Genomic DNA, 20,096 nt, shown 5'->3' with positions numbered 1-20,096 from the left:
CAATTGTGAAACAGAGGATGGGTCAAATGGAATGGATAGTGATTCCTCAAGAAAGTGAAGCAGCTTAGCCTCAAATGCAGGTTGACTACAAATAAAACCTCCACCCTTGCTAAGATAGGGGATCCTGTACTACCAGCTAGTCAAGACAGCCTTTATTCTGAAATAATGCACCATGTATACTGCAGTCTGTAAATTATGTATTCCCTAAGGAAAATCATGGCAGAAATTTTAGTCATTCCCACTCAAAGATCATTTCAAATATTGAAGTGGTGTAAAAGAAATACTTGCAGGGTTCATTTTCCTTTTTCTCATTTTCTGTTCCTGTTGCCGTTTCATTCCCTGACAGACACACACACATACATATATCTGTGTGAAATTATGCATACCAGAGAGGTTTATTATTAAAGTTTCTAACAACCTGAAACCTGGGACATCAAAGAGCCTTGGAGGGACTTTGCTCTCTATTCAGGGGAGGTTTCAACTCTTGCTGCATTTGATCCAAGGTGTTCCAGCTCTCCGACATCTTCGCCATGAACATTTTGAACACAGTTCAAGAGAAAGGTCTTATTTTGCCCAAACCCAGGTTAACCTGTCATCTTGGTATTATCAAATTCCTCTTATGCCTTAAGGGACAGCTCTGTATAGAAAGGCCAGAGAAATATTAGGCTAATCAGAATTTACTTATTTCTTCTCAGATGTCTGTTCCCAAGAGCAGCTGTTGGCATTTAACGTGTTGTGAGGTGTGTGCTGCAACCAGGATGGGGGTTGCAGGAGAAAGTGGCTCTCAATCTTTGCTCAGGACTTTTCTCAGGGCTCAGCCACTCCTTTCCTTAAGGAAACATTTCTTTCCTTTTTCATGAAGCCAGTCTTGAAAATGTGAGTGCAAAGGGTGTTATGTGGCTCTTCCTCAGGAAGTCCACTATTGTTTCAGGGATGCAAACTGCCTAGTTATCCCCAGTGGACATCATCCCACTACAACAGGCCTATTGCAAAGGTCAAAGCTCCTGAAATCCTGCATCGGTTTTCCTTGAAAGAGGTGTTTGCAGCCCTGCAGGGAGAGTAGGGAGCTGGCACACGAAGGGCCGTGGCACTGCCACAGCATCACCAGTGTCCCTCCCAGGGGACCCTCTCAGGTTCCCATTTATGTCCCTTCCATGGGCAGTCAAAATTATGGGATGCCACAGAATTCCATCTGCCTCTATGGCAATAAGTAATCATTCCTCATTTATTTTCACCTGATGTGAGTTCCAGCTTCCACTCAGTTTGCTATATTTCATCTTAGTGTAATGAAAGTAGTTTTCAGGATGACATTAAGTAGTGATATAAAGTGACTATGCCCTACCCTTAGGGTCCCTTCAAAATATGTTAGAATTTTAATATTACTGGCAATTTCTGTAAAAGTATTAAGTTCTACCTTAGTTACTTCACCAGTGAAAAATTAAATGTTTAATTAACACAAAACATGATGTATTTCACCTTCTGCACAGACAAAAAGCTCCAAGGTTTTTCCTTTGAGTATCAAAAAGTCTTCCTAGTAAATCACCAAATGATACTAACAGTAGAGTCATAATAGTCTTGTTCTGTGCTATTCCAAGCCTGATTCAATTCTGAGATCTTTATTTCTTTATCAAGTGTGAAATATAATAATTTGCTTTAAGGAGATGTAGGATAAGGCTATGGACCACTTACAACTCCCACTGCTCAGTACAGTATTGCTTCACAGTTTTTCTTAATATTTTTTTAAAAAACTTGAGGAAGGTGATTGCTTTTATTTTCCCCCCCTATAGAGAGTACACATTTCTGAATGTTATGCAGATACTGCCCGTTACTTAAATTCAGTTCCTGCTGTTTCTTCACAGTTTATTACCTATTAGCATCTTGGCTTGAGTAAAGATGAGTCTGAGTAGGTGATGAGCCGGGGCTGTCACTGTCAGGGGCTAATAAGCTGTCACTGCATCAACAGCTCAATATGAGCTCGTTTATCTGAGTTTATAGGCAGCAGTAAGCAAAGCTTTCTCAAAAGAGCCAAGGTAGAGCTTTAGGCTGGTTTAGGAGGACTTTTATGGCTTTCTCCACAGCATCTGGCCAGAGGATTTCAGGATACTGGGACTTGCTTTTGCATGATGCTTTCATATCAGCAGTGCAATGACTGGTAGAGACAGGCCTTGAAAACATAGCAATTATGGTACTGTATGCCTAAAATTGTTTCTAGACACACTTTTTCCTAGCTTTTCTTGCTTTATCCTCTAATCATATCCACGCTAAAGTAGCTGCCACTGTAATCCAAGTTTATACCAAAATTTTATTCTTCTGAGCTCCAAGTGATTTTGACATTAATGGGTTTACTTCTTCAAAAACTGCACTTGAAATGTTGTAGGTACTTTATTTCTCTTTCTTGAACTGCTGGAATCACGACAAGAGAGTCAGTAAAGCACCACTTAGCATCAGGGAGACTAGTAAATCTGTTGGACTCCAAAGAGCAGATTTAACTTCCAGATTTGTAGCACTGCAGAGCTGTTTTACTGCATAATAGGTTGTATTTCTGATTTAGACAGGTTGCTTTGTTCAGTGAAGGCTGAGTAAAGGTCCAGCAGCTTCACAGTAACTGTGTACAGCTGTACTAAGCTGTATTACAGATTTACTGCATTCTAGACAAATAATCTGTTTTCCCAATGTCTCGCTGTCAATACTTGCTGAACTAAACTCCATCCAGAGTATGGAATAGAGATGCTTGAAGCATTAGTGAGGTGCATTCATTCAAATAGAAAACCAAGACTAAGCCAGAAACGAAAAGCTAAAAAAAAAAATAAAAATAGTTATTTGAGTTTCTGGGTCATAGCAAAATTAGCACTTTCAACTAGTTATTAACTTCGTGTTCACGGTCCAGGCAATAGTAATTCGGCATAGATTCTCTCCTCAGCTGAACTCTACCACCTTGTGGGCTCCCAGGAAACTACAGTTTCAGTATCAAAACCATCTTATTAAGTTTGTCAGTCTAAAATAGCTGAAAGCACTGTTAGGGTTTTTGAGGGGCTTTTTTTATGACTAAGCTGAATTCTATGAACAAAATACAATTAAAGCTTTTTTCTTTCTTTCTTTCTTCTTTCTCTTTCTTTCTTTCCTTCTTTTTCTTTTTCTTTCTTTCTTTCTTTCTTTCTTTCTTTCTTTCTTTCTTTCTTTCTTTCTTTCTTTCTTTCTTTCTTTCTTTCTTTCTTTCTTTCTTTCTTTCTTTCTTTCTTTCTTTCTTTCTTTCTTTCTTTCTTTTTCTTTCTTTCTTTTTCTTTCTTTCTTTCTTTCTTTCTTTCTTTCTTTCTTTCTTTCTTTCTTTCTTTCTTTCTTTCTTTCTTTCTTTCTTTCTTTCTTTCTTTCTTTTCTTTCTTTCTTTCTTTCTTTCTTTCTTTCTTTCTTTCTTTCTTTCTTTCTTTCTTTCTTTCTTTCTTTCTTTCTTTCTTTCTTTCTTTCTTTCTTTCTTTCTTTCTTTCTTTCTTTCTTTCTTTCTTTCTTTCTTTCTTTCTTTCTTTCTTTCTTTCTTTCTTTCTTTCTTTCTTTCTTTCTTTCTTCTTTCCTTCTTCTTTCTTTCTTTCCTTCCTTCCTTCTTTTCTTCCTTCCTTCCTTTTCTTTTTTTAAAATTCATTCTCTCCATTCCTGGCTTTCCAAGCCATAACAATATGTATACATTCCATATATTACAGTATTTCCCAGTTATTTTATGAATTTCTAACTCGATTCATGGAAGTTTTTCTGTGAAAATAGAAAAGAGAATGATGCAAGCCTTCTGTTGCAATTTAGGTTTTTAAATCTTGTGACAAAGAAATAAGAGCACTTAAAAGAAAGAAGTGAACAAAAAAGAAGCAATAGTAATTGCTTTGAGATTCCTTTTCTTTCTTTCTTAACTAGCCAGTTAAGTTGTCCTTAAGTGCCAGAGATCAGTACAGTTTTGTGTTGGAACTGCAGGATTTGTACTTGTTTAGAGGTTTTTGTGAGGTGGGTTTTTTTTATGGGAGCTTTTTTCTTTCTTTTTCTGTTCAGAAGTGATGGGATTCATCTGTTCATTTGATGGGAATCTTACTTTGAGTGAAATAACTCTGAATTTTACACTTGAATTGTAGCGGATGTTTTTTTAAAACCTTTTTAAAACCTTTAAAACCATTTTTATGTGGCAGCTGCTGACTTCAACAGGTTTTCACAAACAGCCAGGCTATGAGCTACTAAAAAAATCACCTTAATTTAAAAAAAAAAAAAGCCACAGCCACAATATACAGTTAAGAGCACTGCTGAGTGCTCTAGCTGTTAAAGGAAAAAGAAAACATGCTGTTGCAGACAGGTGTTGAAAAATAAAACTACTAAGTTCAGACCAGTATATTTCTAGGCTATAAAACATGGCTGGAAAAACACTTTAATGTTCTTTTTCTAAGCACAGCAAGTCTATTAAGTGATAAATATCAAAAGTCCAATTCAGCTGTCATTAGTGTGACTGGGAAGGCAACTGAGAACTGAATCAGGCACACAAGGTCTGATTCTGCTGCTCTCCCCATCTGGGTTGATGTGATTCTCAGGAACACATTATGACTATCCCAGTCTAAATTATTTAGTGTCAGAACAAGTCAAACTCAAATGACATGCCATGTTTAGTTTTTTTATCCCTTGCAGCCTTGGTAGGAGCCAAGTGCATGAATACATCAAGGGGAGGGAGAAATACCTGACCATAACTTCTGTAACCAGTGAAAAGCAGATTTTTAACTCACCTGTCGCTTGACTGTCTCTAGTCAGACCCCCGTTTTTATGCAGAATAATAATGAAAAGGAAGGGTTCAATACCTATTGATTTAAATCAACATTATTCTGCCTCAGTGACTGCTAAACTGTATCTTGAGAAAAATACTATGGAAATATTTCATTCATGTAACATCAAGGGAGAAAAAGATGGAACAAAGGTGTTTTCCACTCTATCTGTCCCTAACTGAAATACAAAGTGGTGTTAAAACTTTGAATGTAATTAGTAAAAGGAACCAATAGAGAAAAAGTCCAGTAAGAGAACCAAAAAAGATTAGATTTACTCATTCATCAAGCAGATGCTGCACTCTCTCAAGAAAGAAATGTCTCAGATGAGCCAGAGGAATAAAACAAATTCATTTTCAGATAAAAAGCTAGGAAAATATTGTAGAAAATCAAGAAACTGAATGACAAGCTGGTAAGATAAGGTGGGAAATTCTTGTCCTTTGCAACTGTATATTTAACAGAACATGATTATAAAACCCCCCATTGTGATCGAATTTTATCATGGGAAATCCACAATTTTATTGTACGACCTAGAATTTCTGATTACTGTGCTAGTCTAGGTAGGGCCTAGAAATAACACTTCTAGGGAAAAGTAGATTCCAAAATGTGCCTGTGATAAACAGATCTGAAGCCTGATCGTTTGGGCTACTTTATGGATGTTCACAATTGTCAAGGAATTTGATTCTTAGAATTCTAGAATCACAGAATATCATGAATTGGAAATGACCCACAAGGATAATCATAGTTCTACCCCTGGCCCTGACCAGGACAGCCCCAAGAATCACACCATGTGCCTGAGCAACATCAATGAAATACTAAAAGACAGTCAAATATTATCACTACTGCACAGGCTGGAGAGGACAATCTGGTTAATCTGCTGTCAATCGTACAGTCCTCTGGTGTGCAAGCACAGAATGAAAGCAATGACTGCCAAGCTGGTTTGTAATGTATTTAAAAATAGGGGTTTATTTAACTAATAAAAATTGATTTTGAGATTGGTTTTTGGGAGTAGTGATACAAGGATTCTTTACAGCATTTAACTTAATCCTGTTTGAATGCTGATAAAATATCTCCACTCAGAAAGCAGTCTGTGTTCAATACACTGACACAAGTGGACTGACAGACCTCAAAAAATTAGTTACTGAATTATCCTAATTCTGTTAAGGTGTTTTTAGTGGCTCTGCCAGGAACTGCATAGTCTTGGTCACATAGCATTCCAGATCTCTATCAGTGGTCTAGAAGGAAATAAAGTTGTCTGATAAAATCACCAGCTGACAGCAAAGTATGTAGTGTAGCAAAATGCAAAGTCAGTTATTCAGAGTAATTTGGAATGTTGTTTGACTGAGATACAGCACACACCATATGAAAACAGAAAAATGAATAGTTGTGTCCTCAGACAAGCTGCACTATTGGTTGTCTTTTCTTACTGGGAAGCTGAAATCAGACCAAAATGCATTTTAATATATCATTAAGTTGTGTATACGGGAACAAGGAGCATAGCTCACACTGAGAGGGGACCTGTTGGTATATCTCTGGGACACACTGAGATTGTTTTTAAGACGCCTAATTTCCTGACTACAGCATTCCCCAATCCAGTGATGATGAGAAGCAAATGGATTACTGCAGGTAGGGGTACAGGAATATCTTCCTAGAGCCATGGGCAGAATTCCAACTGCCTGCAAGAAATAATGAAAATGCCCAGTACCAAGTCTCGCATTGCTCAGGAGCGCTGTGCATCAAACAGAGCTTCTGTGCTCTCACCTTCAGCTCATCAAATACAAAACACAGAAACCTACCTGGCAGATCTGACGAATTCATAACCAGTTCCTATTCTGGCTGCAGAATAAAATTCTCTGCCTGTCGATATCCAATTGTAAGCCTGAGACCTCTGACGGCTGTGTGAAATAACAGGTAGAAATTCAATTTTCATTTAGCTAACCAAGGGTAAAAAACTTGCTTAAAAACTTTTTATTCCCCCATAATGCTTTTCATTTCATTCATTAGCCCTCCACTTGCTTCTCTACTTTCTGTGCCTTCCAGTACAACATTTCAGCAGCATCATTGCCCACTTTGGGCAAAACAGCATTGGAAACACATCAAACATCACAGCCAGATGTGTTGATCTGTTGACACTGGACACTGAGGTCATTATTAAGACTTTGCAGTGGAGTGTGAGCTGGACAGTGTTGGGATTAGATTGCTTTCCCTGTATCTGGAGGTGAAAGCCTGATGAAGTGTTGGGCTGTGTTATCAACAGAGCTGGAGGCAAGACAAAAAGTGCAAAATGACCTTTTCTTCACTTTATTTTCATTCTCACAAGTTATGAGTGGCCCAGCACTTCTTAGCACAGCTAACTCTGAGTTTATTTGTGTTAATCTAAAAGGAGTTAAAACTCAAGCCATACTTATGCTGATGTACCAACACTGAAATGAGCAGAGCTATTTCTAACTTAGGATAATGTAATGTGAACTAGAAGTTGGCTCAGGAGGTCTCTCTGTCATTATTTACTCACAGGCTGTAAGATCTGCAAAGGGGAAACAGATCTACATGTAAAGTTTCCATTTGGCTTCAGGGAAGAATTTTGGGAGTTCCCCTGAATTTTAAGACCTCTCTTTCAGGGCAAGCTTCCTCTAGACCAGCCTGCTCAAAGCCCTATCCAACCTGGCCTTGAACACTTCCAGGGCTGGGGCATCTACAGCTTCTCTGGGCAACCTGTTCCAGCAAGTTTGTTTTGTTTCAGCCTGAATAACAGGGACAAAATCTCCTGGGGCTGATGAATGATTTCTTTCCTGCTTCCAACACCACCAAATTCCTCATAACTACTCTTCCACAAGGTAGGATGGGAGTTCTCACTGCAGCAGCTCTGGTCTCATCTGAGGTGCTTGGCAAGACTTGGACTTGGGAGCCACTGGGGATGACCCTATGGCTGCCAAACACTTGTCTTTTGGGGTTTTGGTTTTGTTTTCTTCTGTCCTAGACTGTCTTTTTACCACTGATACGTAGAAATAAGCCAGTGTTTGTGACAGTCACACCCTAATCTTCAGATAAACAAATTGTTCATCTTTCATGAAGCAAAATCGGAGCAGCGACAGAGAAGAGGCTGGATCCTGAGGGATGTATTGCACTGTTCCATTAACTCATTTAAAATACATCTTGCTGACAGTACCAGTGACAGCATATGCAGGTTTCTGTTGCTTAAAATCTACCATAGCCGCTTCAATTTCAATGGGCTTTTTCTTAGTCATTAAAACAACTTTTTTTTTTTTTTAGAAAACAAGTACAGTTGTTTTTAAAGCATCTTCTAAGTTTGGCTACATTTAAAATAGCTCACATTAAAAATATAATACAGCTGCAATGAGAAAGTTATATAAAAAAACTTTTCCTGAAATAGTTTTGGTAACTGGAAATTGTCTGTAGGTTTTTTATAACTTTTTGTAAACATTTTAATTTAAAAAACCATTACTTTCTGAACCCTATGAAATGCAATTTTTGATATATGGAAACACTTCAGGAATTTAAGGAGTGGGGGTTTTCTTTTGTGGGTGGCTCATATCTAGAAATACACCAAGGCCTGCTTTACATTTATGGCTACAAAAGGCTTAAGAAAATTCTGTTTCTGAAACAACTTGTCAATATTTACAGTCATCATATCATAGATATAATTCCAAATATTAAATTACATGGCCTGTAAACAAAAAAACCCCAGATATTGTTTGATTCATTCTCATGTGGGTTGCAAAATTTTGCAATGTATCATTTTCTGGTACTATAATGCAAGGGGCACACATCATAATTCTGGTATCTAATATTGACAGACATTATTTACGAGTGGCTAGAGCAGCATAAACCTTGTGCTTTGAAACCTATTGTCTAGATATTCTCCTGGGTTTTTTTTCGGAATTTTAGCCATTTTGCTTACCTGAAATGTACAGCAATGAAAAGGCTGATGTTGTGCTTTCATGTATTTGAATTTGCGTACTTGTGTAGCAGCATTTCTAATTTTGAGATTTGAGAGAAGAACCCAGAGGGAAGCACAAACTGTGGGCACAGAAAAGTTTGAACAATGTCAGAACAAGACTGTGCCTGTTCCACACATAAAATACTTGGTTAATGATTCATTCTGACCTATTCATTAGGGAAAGGATCAAAGTTCTTTCAGGGGGTGTCAGAATGTTTCTCAGTGCTGTATTTTTGATTTGGAGATCAAATTTAGCAGATGTGAAAAATCCCATGTACAGAGGAAAAAACTCCAGTGATTAAGATGTGCTGAAATGCTCGAAGATCTATTCTAGTGAGGGTTGATGTTAACTTATGTTGGTAATCCTCCCCCTCCAACCCTTATAATCTTATTTCTTTCTGAATTTAGTATTACTGTTGTTTTTTGCTGATTCTATAAACTAGGGGCAATTTTGTAATACAAGTAGAGAAGTCACCTTTCTATGCTCTCGAGAAGACGCAGCGAATTGCTCGCTGCAGGCAAGGGTCGATGCCCGCCTGTAGGTGGAGTTAAATATCAAAGAACTGGTGCAGACCTTAACAGCGTTATGGATCCAGGCAGGCAGACAGGACTGACGATCAGTTCTTAGTTGTCGCATCGATTTACTGTCCAGCTCCTTCCAAGAGCGCGGGAGGTGTTAGCACTTTTTTTTTGTAGATAACTTGCTAGTTCCTACTGAACTAGTGCAGCTTGGAAAAGCAGAGCACTTTGAGGTCAAAAGTCCTTCTCGGGGTCGGTAGCAGACATTGAAAAGTGCAAAACTAAATACTGTGACCCAAAGGAAAGATTCCCCGCGACAACAGCACTGGCACAGGGTCCCATGGAGGGAGGGCAGCACAAGGCTCCCCAGCCTCACCGTACCTCACAGCTGGCTGCGGCATCCACAGGGGAGGGGGCTGGTCGTGGATGTGAGGCTCCATCTCTAAAGGAAACAGGGATTTTCAGGAGCTGTTGTCCCGAAGTATCTCTTTGTGTTAGATGGCAATACCATCCGGGGACAGGAACCACTGCTTCTTCCTTACTAACTGCTTCCAGTCAAGACTGCTGCTAATGTTTATTTGAAATCCCTTTTTTCATCATATCCAGGAGACTAAGGGAGAACTAACTGCCTTTGACACCTTATCCTCACACACTCCTCTATCCTCTCCTCCCTCTTTTCTCACTTCTCCGGCTTTTCCACGCTGAAAAATCCACTGCCAGGTTCATTAACTCTCTCACAAGGATAAATAAACTCTACATTTGCTGATTTGCTACGTGGCCACGCAGGATTTACATTGTCAGCTTAATTGCCGTCTGCAGGTTTGTGTTTACACCCCAGCTTGTATTCAAAGGTCAACACATGCCAAATCAAAACTCTTACTTCCAGCGGCACCGCGGGGAGATGGGATTAGGGGCTTTCCTTGTTATTTACACGCACCGCCTTTTTGGGAAGCGGGATGTTGGGGACTTTCGGTCGGTCGAGGACAGAGTTTCCTGGGGACACTCGCGCATTCCTGTCGTGTTTCACCGCTGCCGCGCGCGGCACGACAGCAGAGGGCGCTCCGGGCCCGCGGGAGGAGCGGGAGGAGCGGCAGAGCATCTCCCGGGATAACGGGGCCACGGAGTTCCTTCACCAACTGCTGTAAAAGTGAGAGGCGGCGCCGCGCCCGCCGCCGCCACATCCCTCGGTGCGCGGGGCATCCCGCCCGGGGGTCCCCGGTCCCTCCTCGCTCCAGGCGGGAGCGCTTCGGGAGGGGACCCGCGCCTCCATCCCGGCGCTGCCGGGCGGACACCCAGTCCCCTCCCCTCCCGCCCGGCCGTCCCGGTCCCCGCCGGGGCGGCCCCTCAGGTGCGGGGGGCGGGCGGTGGGAGGGTCGCTGGCGGCGCGGCGGCCAATGGGCGCCCGTGGGGGGAGCCGGCCCCGGGCGTCAAGAGGGCCGGGATCCATGAGCGCCGGGCAAAGTTGGGTCCGGTCGGCCGCGCGTTCGGGACCCGCTCCGCCGCCGAGCGCCCGGGAATGCCAGCGGGGCGGCGGCCAGCGCGGGGCAGCGGCGGGGCGCGGGGCCCCCGGCGGTAGCGGCGGCGGCTGCTGAGCGGCGATGCGGCGCGGAGCCCCCGGCCGCCCCCCAGCCCCGGAGCGGCGGCGGGAGGAGCGGCGGCGGCAGAGGCAGAGCCGGAGCGTCCCGTGAGCGCGGCGGGTCCGCTGCCGTCCGCGCCCGGAGCGGAGCGTCCGCGGGTGAGCAGAGAGGCGGCAGGGAGGGGAGCGGGAGCGGCGGAAGCAGCGGCGGCGCCGGGCCCCCGGCTCGGGGCGCTGCGCCCCCGGGTCGCCATGGGCCGCCCCGCCGCCGCCGCCCGCGGGGCTCCGCCGCCGCTGCTGCTGTCGCTGCTGCTGTCGCTGCTGCCGCCGCTGGGGAGCGCCGCCGCCGAGCCGCGCCAGGTGTTCCAGGTGCTGGAGGAGCAGCCGCCCGGCACCTGGGTGGGCACCATCGCCACCCGGCCCGGCTTCACCTACCGCCTGAGCGAGCACCACGACCTGTTCGCCATCAACGCCACCTCGGGCGCCCTGCACACCCGCGCCACCATCGACCGCGAGAGCCTGGCCAGCGACGTGGTGGACCTGGTGGTGCTCTCCAGCCAGCCCACCTACCCCAGCGAGGTGCGCGTCCTGGTGCTCGACCTCAATGACAACGCGCCCGTCTTCCCCGACCCGTCCATCGTGGTGACTTTCAAGGAGGACACGGGCAGCGGGCGCCAGCTTATCCTGGACACAGCCACCGATGCCGACAGTGGCACCAATGGTGTAGACCACGGCTCCTATCGGATTGTGGCCGGCAATGAGGAGGGCCGCTTCCGCCTCAACATCACCCTCAACCCCAGCGGTGAAGGAGCTTTCTTGCACCTGGTTTCCCGTGGAGGGCTGGACCGGGAGGCCACCCCCACCTACCAGCTGTTGGTGCAGGTGGAGGACAAGGGGGAGCCCCGTCGGCGAGGGTACCTGCAGGTCAACGTCACTGTCCAGGACATCAATGACAACCCCCCCATCTTCAGCCAGACGCTTTACCAGGCACGAGTGCCTGAGGATGCACCTGTTGGGGCCAGTGTTCTCCAGGTCACTGCAGCTGATGCTGATGAAGGCACCAATGCTGACATTCGCTACCGCCTGGAAGGAGGTGATGGCAGTGGCAGTGGTGGTGGGGATGGGGCTGGCAGCCTCCCGTTTGAGGTGGACCCTGAGAGCGGAGTGATCCGCATCCGTGAGCGCTTGGACTATGAGGTGCGACAGGAGTACTCACTGACAGTCCAGGCCATGGACCGAGGGGTGCCGGCGCTGAGCGGCCGGGCCGAGGCCCTCATCCGCCTGCTCGATGTCAATGACAACGAGCCCAGGGTGAAGTTCCGCTACTTCCCGGCCACGTCCCGGTTTGCCTCTGTGGATGAGAATGCGGCCCCTGGCACTGTGGTGGCCCTGCTGACGGTGAGCGATGCCGACTCCCCCGCAGCCAACGGGAACATCTCAGTGTCGATCCTGGCGGGAAATGAGCAGCGGCACTTTGAGGTGCACAGCAGTAAGGTACCCAACCTCAGCCTTATAAAGGTAGCAGCTGCATTGGACCGGGAACGCATCCCAGCCTATAACCTTACCGTGGCAGTGGCGGATAACTATGGGGCCCCACCGCCACCTCCAGGGTCTCCCACTTCTGGCTTTTCTCCTGACGGGGCCGTGGCAGCTCCCGTGAGCCGCTCCTCAGTAGCCAGCCTGGTGATCTTTGTGAATGACATTAATGACCACCCACCTGTCTTTGGGCAGTCAGTCTACAGGGTGAACATCAGTGAGGAGGTACCCCTGGGCAGTTACGTGCGGGGCCTGAGTGCCACGGACCGTGACTCGGGCCTCAATGCCAACCTCAAATACAGCATCGTCTCGGGCAATGAGCTCGGCTGGTTTCGCATCAGTGAGCACAGCGGGCTGGTCACCACAGCTGGCCCCGAGGGCAGCAGTGCCGGACATGCTGCAGGCACATCCATCTCCAGCAGGCTGGACCGGGAGACTGCTTCTCAGGTGGTGCTTAACATCAGTGCCCGTGACCAGGGCGTGCAGCCCAAGTTCTCCTATGCACAGCTCGTGGTGACCATCCTGGATGTCAATGACAACAAACCTCGCTTCAGTCAACCCGAGGGCTACCAGGTGTCCCTGGCTGAAAACTCCCCATCAGGAACTGAGCTCCTTGTCCTGAGTGCTGCTGATGGGGACCTGGGGGACAATGGGACTGTCCGCTTCTCCCTGCAGGAAGCTGAACCAGCACTGGTAGCAGTTGGCCCCTCATCTGTGACCCCTCGCCAGATTTTTCGCTTGGATCCTGTTTCTGGCAAACTCAGCACCATCTCGCAGCTGGACCGGGAGGAGCAGTCTTACTTCTCTCTGCAGGTCTTGGCCACTGATTTAGGCACTCCTCCCCTTTCTTCAATAGCCCGAGTTAATGTGACTGTCCTGGATGTGAATGACAATAGCCCCGTGTTTTACCCCGTTCAATATTTTGCCCATATCCAAGAGAACGAACCAGCTGGAACATACGTGACCACGGTGTCTGCCACAGATCCTGATCTGGGACCCAATGGGACAGTCAGCTACAGTATCTCAGCTGGAGATAGCTCCAGGTTTCAGGTCCATGGCCAGACAGGGGTCATCACAACAAAAATAGCCCTTGACAGGGAGGAAAAAACTGCTTACCAGCTGCAGATCGTGGCCACTGACGGTGGCCATCTTCAGTCGCAGAACCAAGCCATTGTCACCATCACTGTCTTGGACACCCAGGACAACCCACCTGTTTTCAGCCAGGGCATGTACAGTTTTGTTGTCTTTGAAAATGTTGCCCTGGGTTACCACGTAGGTACTGTTTTTGCTTCCACCATGGACCTCAACACCAACATCAGTTACCTTATTACGACAGGTGACCAAAGGGGCATGTTTGCCATCAACAGAGCGACGGGGCAGATCACCACAGCCAGTATTATTGACAGGGAGGAGCAAGCATTTTACCAGCTGAAGGTGGTTGCTAGTGGTGGGGCGATAACTGGCGATGCTGTGGTCAATATAACTGTCAAAGATTTAAATGACAATTCCCCACACTTCATTCATGCTGTGGAAAGTGTAAATGTGGTTGAGAACTGGAAAGCTGGGCATACCATATTCCAGGCCAAAGCTCTTGATCCTGATGAAGGTGTTAACGGCGTGGTCCTTTACAGCCTTAAGCAAAACCCAAAGGGCTTGTTTTCAATCAATGAACAAACTGGTGCCATAAGCTTAACAGGGCCACTTGACATAAATGCTGGGTCTTACCAAGTTGAAATCCTGGCCTCGGATATGGGGGTGCCGCAGCTGTCCTCTAACTTTATCCTGACTGTCTCTGTCCATGATGTAAATGATAACCCGCCTGTGTTTGACCAGCTTTCCTATGAAATTACCATTTTGGAGTCAGAGCCTGTGAATTCCAGGTTCTTTAAGGTACAGGCTTCCGACAAAGACTCGGGAGTGAACGGTGAAATAGCTTACAGTATAATTGAAGGAAATGCTGGGGATGCCTTTGGCATATTCCCAGATGGTCAGCTGTATATAAAAAGTGAACTGGACCGTGAACTTCAGGAAAGATATATTTTACTGGTTGTTGCCTCTGATAGAGCAGTAGAACCACTCAATGCTACTGTGAATGTTACTGTGATTCTGGAGGATGTAAATGATAACAGGCCCCTGTTCAACAGTACTAACTATGTGTTTTATTTTGAAGAGGAGCAGAGAGGTGGATCATATGTAGGTAAAATAAATGCTGTAGATAAAGACTTCGGGCCAAATGGTGAGGTCAGGTATTCCTTTGAGCATTTGCAGCCAGATTTTGAGCTGAACACAGTAACTGGGGAAATTAGAAGCACTCATCAGTTTGACAGAGAAGCTCTTATGAGACAGAGGGGAGCTGCAGTATTTAGTCTTACAGTAATAGCCACAGATCAGGGGTTGCCAAAGCCTCTAAAGGATCAGGCAACTGTACAGATCTACATGAAAGACATCAATGATAATGCCCCCAAATTTTTGAAAGATCTCTACCAAGCTACTATATCAGAATTGGCAGCAAATCTGACACAGGTGCTGAGAGTTTCTGCCTCAGATGTTGATGAAGGGGTTAATGGATTGATTCACTACTCTGTAATCAAGGGAAATGAAGAAAATCAGTTTGCAATAGATAGTAGCACAGGCCAAGTGACCTTAGTAGGCAAACTAGATCATGAGGCTACTGCGTCATATTCCCTTGTCATCCAAGCAGTAGACTCTGGAGAGGTTTCCCTGAGTTCAACTTGCATGTTGAGCATTGATGTATTGGATGAAAATGACAACAGTCCTTCCTTCCCTAAATCAACCTTGTTAGTGGATGTCTTGGAAAATATGAGGGTTGGTGAACTTGTGTCATCTGTCACTGCCACTGATTCTGATTCAGGTGACAATGCTGACCTGCACTATAGTATTACGGGGACAAACAACCACGGGACCTTTAGCATCAGTCCCAACACCGGTAGTATTTTTCTTGCAAAGAAACTGGACTTTGAGACTCAATCTCTGTATAAGCTAAATATAACAGCGAAAGACCAAGGAAGGCCACCGCGGTCATCTACTATGTCTGTGGTAATACATGTTAGAGATTTCAATGATAATCCTCCTAATTTTCCTCCAGGAGACATCTTTAAATCGATTGTTGAGAATGTTCCTGTTGGTAGCTCTGTCATTTCTGTGACTGCCCATGATCCGGATGCGGATATTAACGGGCAGCTGACGTATGCAATCATCCAGCAGATGCCAAGGGGTAATCACTTCCGCATAGATGAAGTGAAAGGGACAATATTTACCAATGCTGAAATAGATCGGGAGTTTGCTAATCTCTTTGAGTTAACAGTCAAAGCCAGTGATCAGGCCGTTCCTGTGGAGACCAGGCGATTCGCTCTGAAGAACGTGACCATTTTGGTGACGGATCAAAATGACAATGTTCCCGTGTTCGTATCACAAAATGCCCTTGCAGCCGACCCCTCGGTTGTGATCGGCTCCATCCTAACGACAATTATTGCTGCGGATCCTGACGAGGGTGCCAATGGAGAAGTGGAATATGAAATAGTTAATGGAGATACTGAGACTTTCATTGTGGATCGCTACAGCGGAGATTTAAGAGTAGCGTCAGCTTTGGTGCCTTCTCAGCTCATATACAATCTCATAGTTTCTGCCACGGATCTTGGCCCTGAAAGGAGAAAATCCACCACTGAAATGACTATAATTCTGCAGGGGGTTGACGGGCCTGTTTTCACTCAGCCAAAATACATAACCATCTTAAAAGAAGGTGAGCCCATTGGGACAAATGTGATATCTATCGAAGCGGCGAGTCCGCGGGGCTCCGAAGCTCAGGTGGAATATTACATCGTCTCCGTTCGATGCGAAGATAAGAGTCTTGGGCGCCTCTTCACCATCGGGCGCCATACTGGGGTCATCCAGACCGCTGCCATTTTGGACAGGGAGCAAGGAGCGCGTCTCTACTTGGTGGATGTTTATGCCATTGAAAAGTCGTCGGTTTTGCCCCGCACGCAACGAGCAGAGGTAAAGGCTTATTCAGTAATTTTTCCCCTGTCTTTCCACTCCTGTGTAATTCCAGAATTATGATTGAACTTCTTTCGCTGCAGTCATCATGTCGGTATTGGCCATGAGAACTGGCTGGTAGATAATTGAACAGCTTGTCTAGTGTCTCCAGTCATGGAAGTTCTTGCAATCCCTGCCTGGCTAAGACCCTGAGATGATAGCTTTCCTCACACACTTCCAATTTAGGTTGCTTTTCTACCTAACTCACTGATGAGTGTGAAAATGGTCTTGTTTCTGTTTCTGGATGTGACAGCTGGTAAAAGCATAACGTTTTACTTGGCAGCTTTCCTTATCACAAAGCCATTTGCCTTGACTGAAGGGTCTTTAAATGTTCTCTACCTGACTAGCTTGAAAAGCAAAGGGTGGAAAACAGGTGTCATGTGTGAGGTACAAATGTTTTATTTGCTCTGTCTTCTGAGTCACAGAGCTGATCATTTACACCCTTCCTGCTGTCTTTGGGAATTCTGAGAAGCCTGGCATGAAGCAGAGTCTTGTGTTTGTTTTGAGTCGCACCGTCTCCTGGAGCTGCTTTCTATGCTTCACCATGAGCCATTTAACTTGCCATTCCTGGAAATTTGGGGCTGGCACTGCTGAGTGGGTCAACCAGCAGAGGATGCTGGTAGCATGTAGTGGTTGAGCCATTTGCCTTGCCAGCTGAACATGCTGCCTCAATACTGCATCGCCCTATGGGTCCCAGGCATTACCCCCAGCTATACTTGGGGGAATTATGCTTTAGTTTTCAGCCACCAAGGATAATGTGGTGATTTGTGGTTTTTCTTCTGTTTGATTTTTAGCAGAAGTGATATTTCTAATTCTTCCTTGTGTAGCTCTTCCTCTTCATAGCTGCTTTTTGTTGTTTTTACTGCAGTTTGAGTGTGATCTGTGTAGGTATGTAACCCCTCTGCTATACTGGCAGTGACTGATGCTCTACCAAGTAATCATCAGGCAGGGAGTTTTAGCACTGTTCAAACTCAGAGATTTCTTAGCACGTGTGAGAGAGCTCAAGCCTAATGTGTGTGCTGTGTGCTGTTGGTTATCACATTTTGAAGAGCAGTAGTGTATTGAAAAATCAGCTGTTCTCAGAGTCCTGCTGGTTTAAATAATTCAGTCTATTTTTATGAGATGATTCCTTTTATACAGGCTTCGTACCTATGCTAGCAAAGATTTGACCTTTATAATTTTTTTCTTCTTATTATCTCATATTTTGTCTTGACAGACAGTTGTTTTGAGGGTCAGGCATTTGTCAGTGGGCATTTGGATCATAATCCTTCAACTTTGAGTCTGAGCAAAGACTTTATTGATTGGGAAGAACTCAAAGGAGTCCCAACCCTATGGTTGCAATAATCTTGCATGTTGTAAAAGCATTTAATACAAGTATTTGCTGAGCAGGGAAGAGAACAACCATTGAAACTTTAAACAAATTTTACATTGTTGAATACAAACCACTTCTGAAATCAAAAACAAATGTTTTATTCTGTAAAGAGCATTGAGAGCCATAATTCGGAGCTAGGATTTCTTATTACTGGTTGTATCTTTATAGCTTCTAAATTGTGTCTTCTCCCAAATGTAATTAGCTTACTGTGCTTCTTTAGAATTGTATTATAAATTATAATCAACTATCAACTTTAAAAAACATAACCATATGCAGTCTTTCTCTCGACTGATTGGATTTCTCTGGAATGGCTTTTGCTGTCCAACACGTGAACATGAACTACCACAGCGACATTCTTTGTGCAAGCCAACTGTCAGTGGATGCTGAATAAGCAACACAGCCTTTTTTTCCATGTTTCTCGTGGATGGCAATGTTTTGGGGGTTTTGTCTGATGTACATGATGCTGTCAACCTTTTTTCATGAAAAAATAGCCAAAAGTGAGCAACCCACCTTAAAGCTCACTCATGCCAAGGTATCCACACAGCAAATGTGTAATTCAGAAGGTTTAGTGTTTTATTGCAGCCCTGGTTTTTAAGGTGATGGTTTGTCCAGTGGTATAACCAGAACACTGATGAGGGACAATGAATGTGCATGAACCTGTAGAATATCTACAGCTACAAAACTGAAGTGTTCTTTTGTCCATAATGGCTTCAACTTTTTTTAATGTATACATGGCAAGATGAAGACTGGCTGATTTTTATATTCCCTCAGGAGAATTAAGTTGTAAAGCATCAGTCCAGATGTGCAGACAAAGTCTTATAGGTCTAGTACCACTATACCTGACAGCCCTGTGCCAGATAACTTTAATGTAAGTTTTGGTTTTGTTTGGTTTTGTTTGTTGGTTTTGGTTTAGATTTTTCTTTTTTTTGTCTTTTTACTTTTTTGGCATACAAGCATGAGTATTGTGTATTTTCTTTCACTTACATGATTGTCCTTCCCTGCCCGCCACGCTTTCTGCCCCGATGCCAGAAATCATCTTAATTGTGCCATGGCGTGTGAGTGAACCATTGAGCACAGAGAGCCACCCAGTGTTAAACCTGCTGCCTGAGATTGGTGAAGAGCAGCAGTAGTTAGAAAGTTAATAGGCCTTTTGACTAATGTAGACTTGAGGAATGGGTTTGGGTGACAGATACCTGGTGTGAAATAAAGATATTTACAGCTTTGAAACAGTGGCTAGGCTTTGTCTTGCCCTCAGGCAGCATAAAAGAGGAGCAGGCTTGCATGAAACCACTTTCTCCAGAACTGAATCAATCCTTGTCCTTGGGAAATGGTGTGAATATTTTTTTCCCTAAATTCTGACACTTTTTTTTTTTTAATAATATCAGATACATTGAAAAGATCCACTTAGTGCTCTAACTGAAAAAGAAAGTCTGTTTCCAGTATTTCTCATCCTTCCCTGGGGTTTGCCCTATAGGATCAGACTATAGACCCACTATAGATTGCACGTCTCTCAGGATCATACGTAAGTGCTTTCCGAACTGAGGGTCCAGGGGCATAGCTTTGCAATGGCAGGACTTTGAGAATCCCTTGCTGAGCCCAAAGCAGCTGACATGCCTTGAAACTGGACAGTTTTCAGTGAAGCAACAGCAAAAAAAGTTTAGAAATGAAGACGTTTATTTACAGTTTGTGTACTGCTTATTTATTTTAGCAGTAGCTTTCATCTTGTGTATGTTTGTGTGCTTGTTATTACTATACAGAGAGAAAAGTGTGTGTGCAGGGGTGTGTCACAAAAGTGCAACTAGTAAAGTAAAGCTGTTTTCAAGTAACAAATATGAGATTTGTAAAGAAAACCCAAGTGCTTCTTCCAGTGTATACAGCTAAATGGTATAATTTTGGATATAATTATTGAATTTGAAAGCTTTTTTAAATTTTATTTTGGACTTTCATTCAATTTCTGTGTAATCTACAGTGACAAACCAGAGGAGTTGACATTGTGTGAATGTGTTTTGTGATCAGTCTTAGCTTTTCCCCCTCTTCTGTTAATCATTAGGTGTTGCACTGTTGATCTCAGATTAAAAAAAATAATGTAGGTGTCCTGAAGGGATACCTTCTGCTTGCCATTTTATACTTTTCTAAGTATTTTTGCTAGGGAAAAAGCCCTCAGCAGTTGCTTAACTCCTTTTTCTTGTTTCTCTAACAGAAATTCTTTTTTATCCTCTTCAGGCAGGGCTGAGGGTTTCACCACCATGATTTTATATTTAATATAGAATGACTAATGCATATTGGCATCACTTGTCCACCACA

At 44.3% G+C, this 20,096-nt stretch overlaps 1 protein-coding gene across 1 annotated transcript; it reads left to right on the top strand.

Annotated features, from left to right (window-relative positions):
• Positions 1-11,059: 11,059 nt before the first annotated feature.
• On the top strand, positions 11,060-16,801 carry LOC135408514 (protocadherin Fat 4-like). Its single transcript, XM_064643639.1, has one exon. It carries the CDS (start codon positions 11,084-11,086, stop codon positions 16,442-16,444), a length of 5,361 nt encoding a protein of 1,786 aa, XP_064499709.1. The 5' UTR covers positions 11,060-11,083; the 3' UTR covers positions 16,445-16,801.
• Positions 16,802-20,096: the final 3,295 nt, after the last annotated feature.

Source organism: Pseudopipra pipra, unplaced genomic scaffold (assembly GCF_036250125.1).
Source record: "Pseudopipra pipra isolate bDixPip1 unplaced genomic scaffold, bDixPip1.hap1 HAP1_SCAFFOLD_498, whole genome shotgun sequence".
NCBI classification, from domain to species: domain Eukaryota; kingdom Metazoa; phylum Chordata; class Aves; order Passeriformes; family Pipridae; genus Pseudopipra; species Pseudopipra pipra.
Note: the sequence above shows the minus strand (reverse complement) of the source record. Positions and strands in the feature narration are given on the sequence as shown.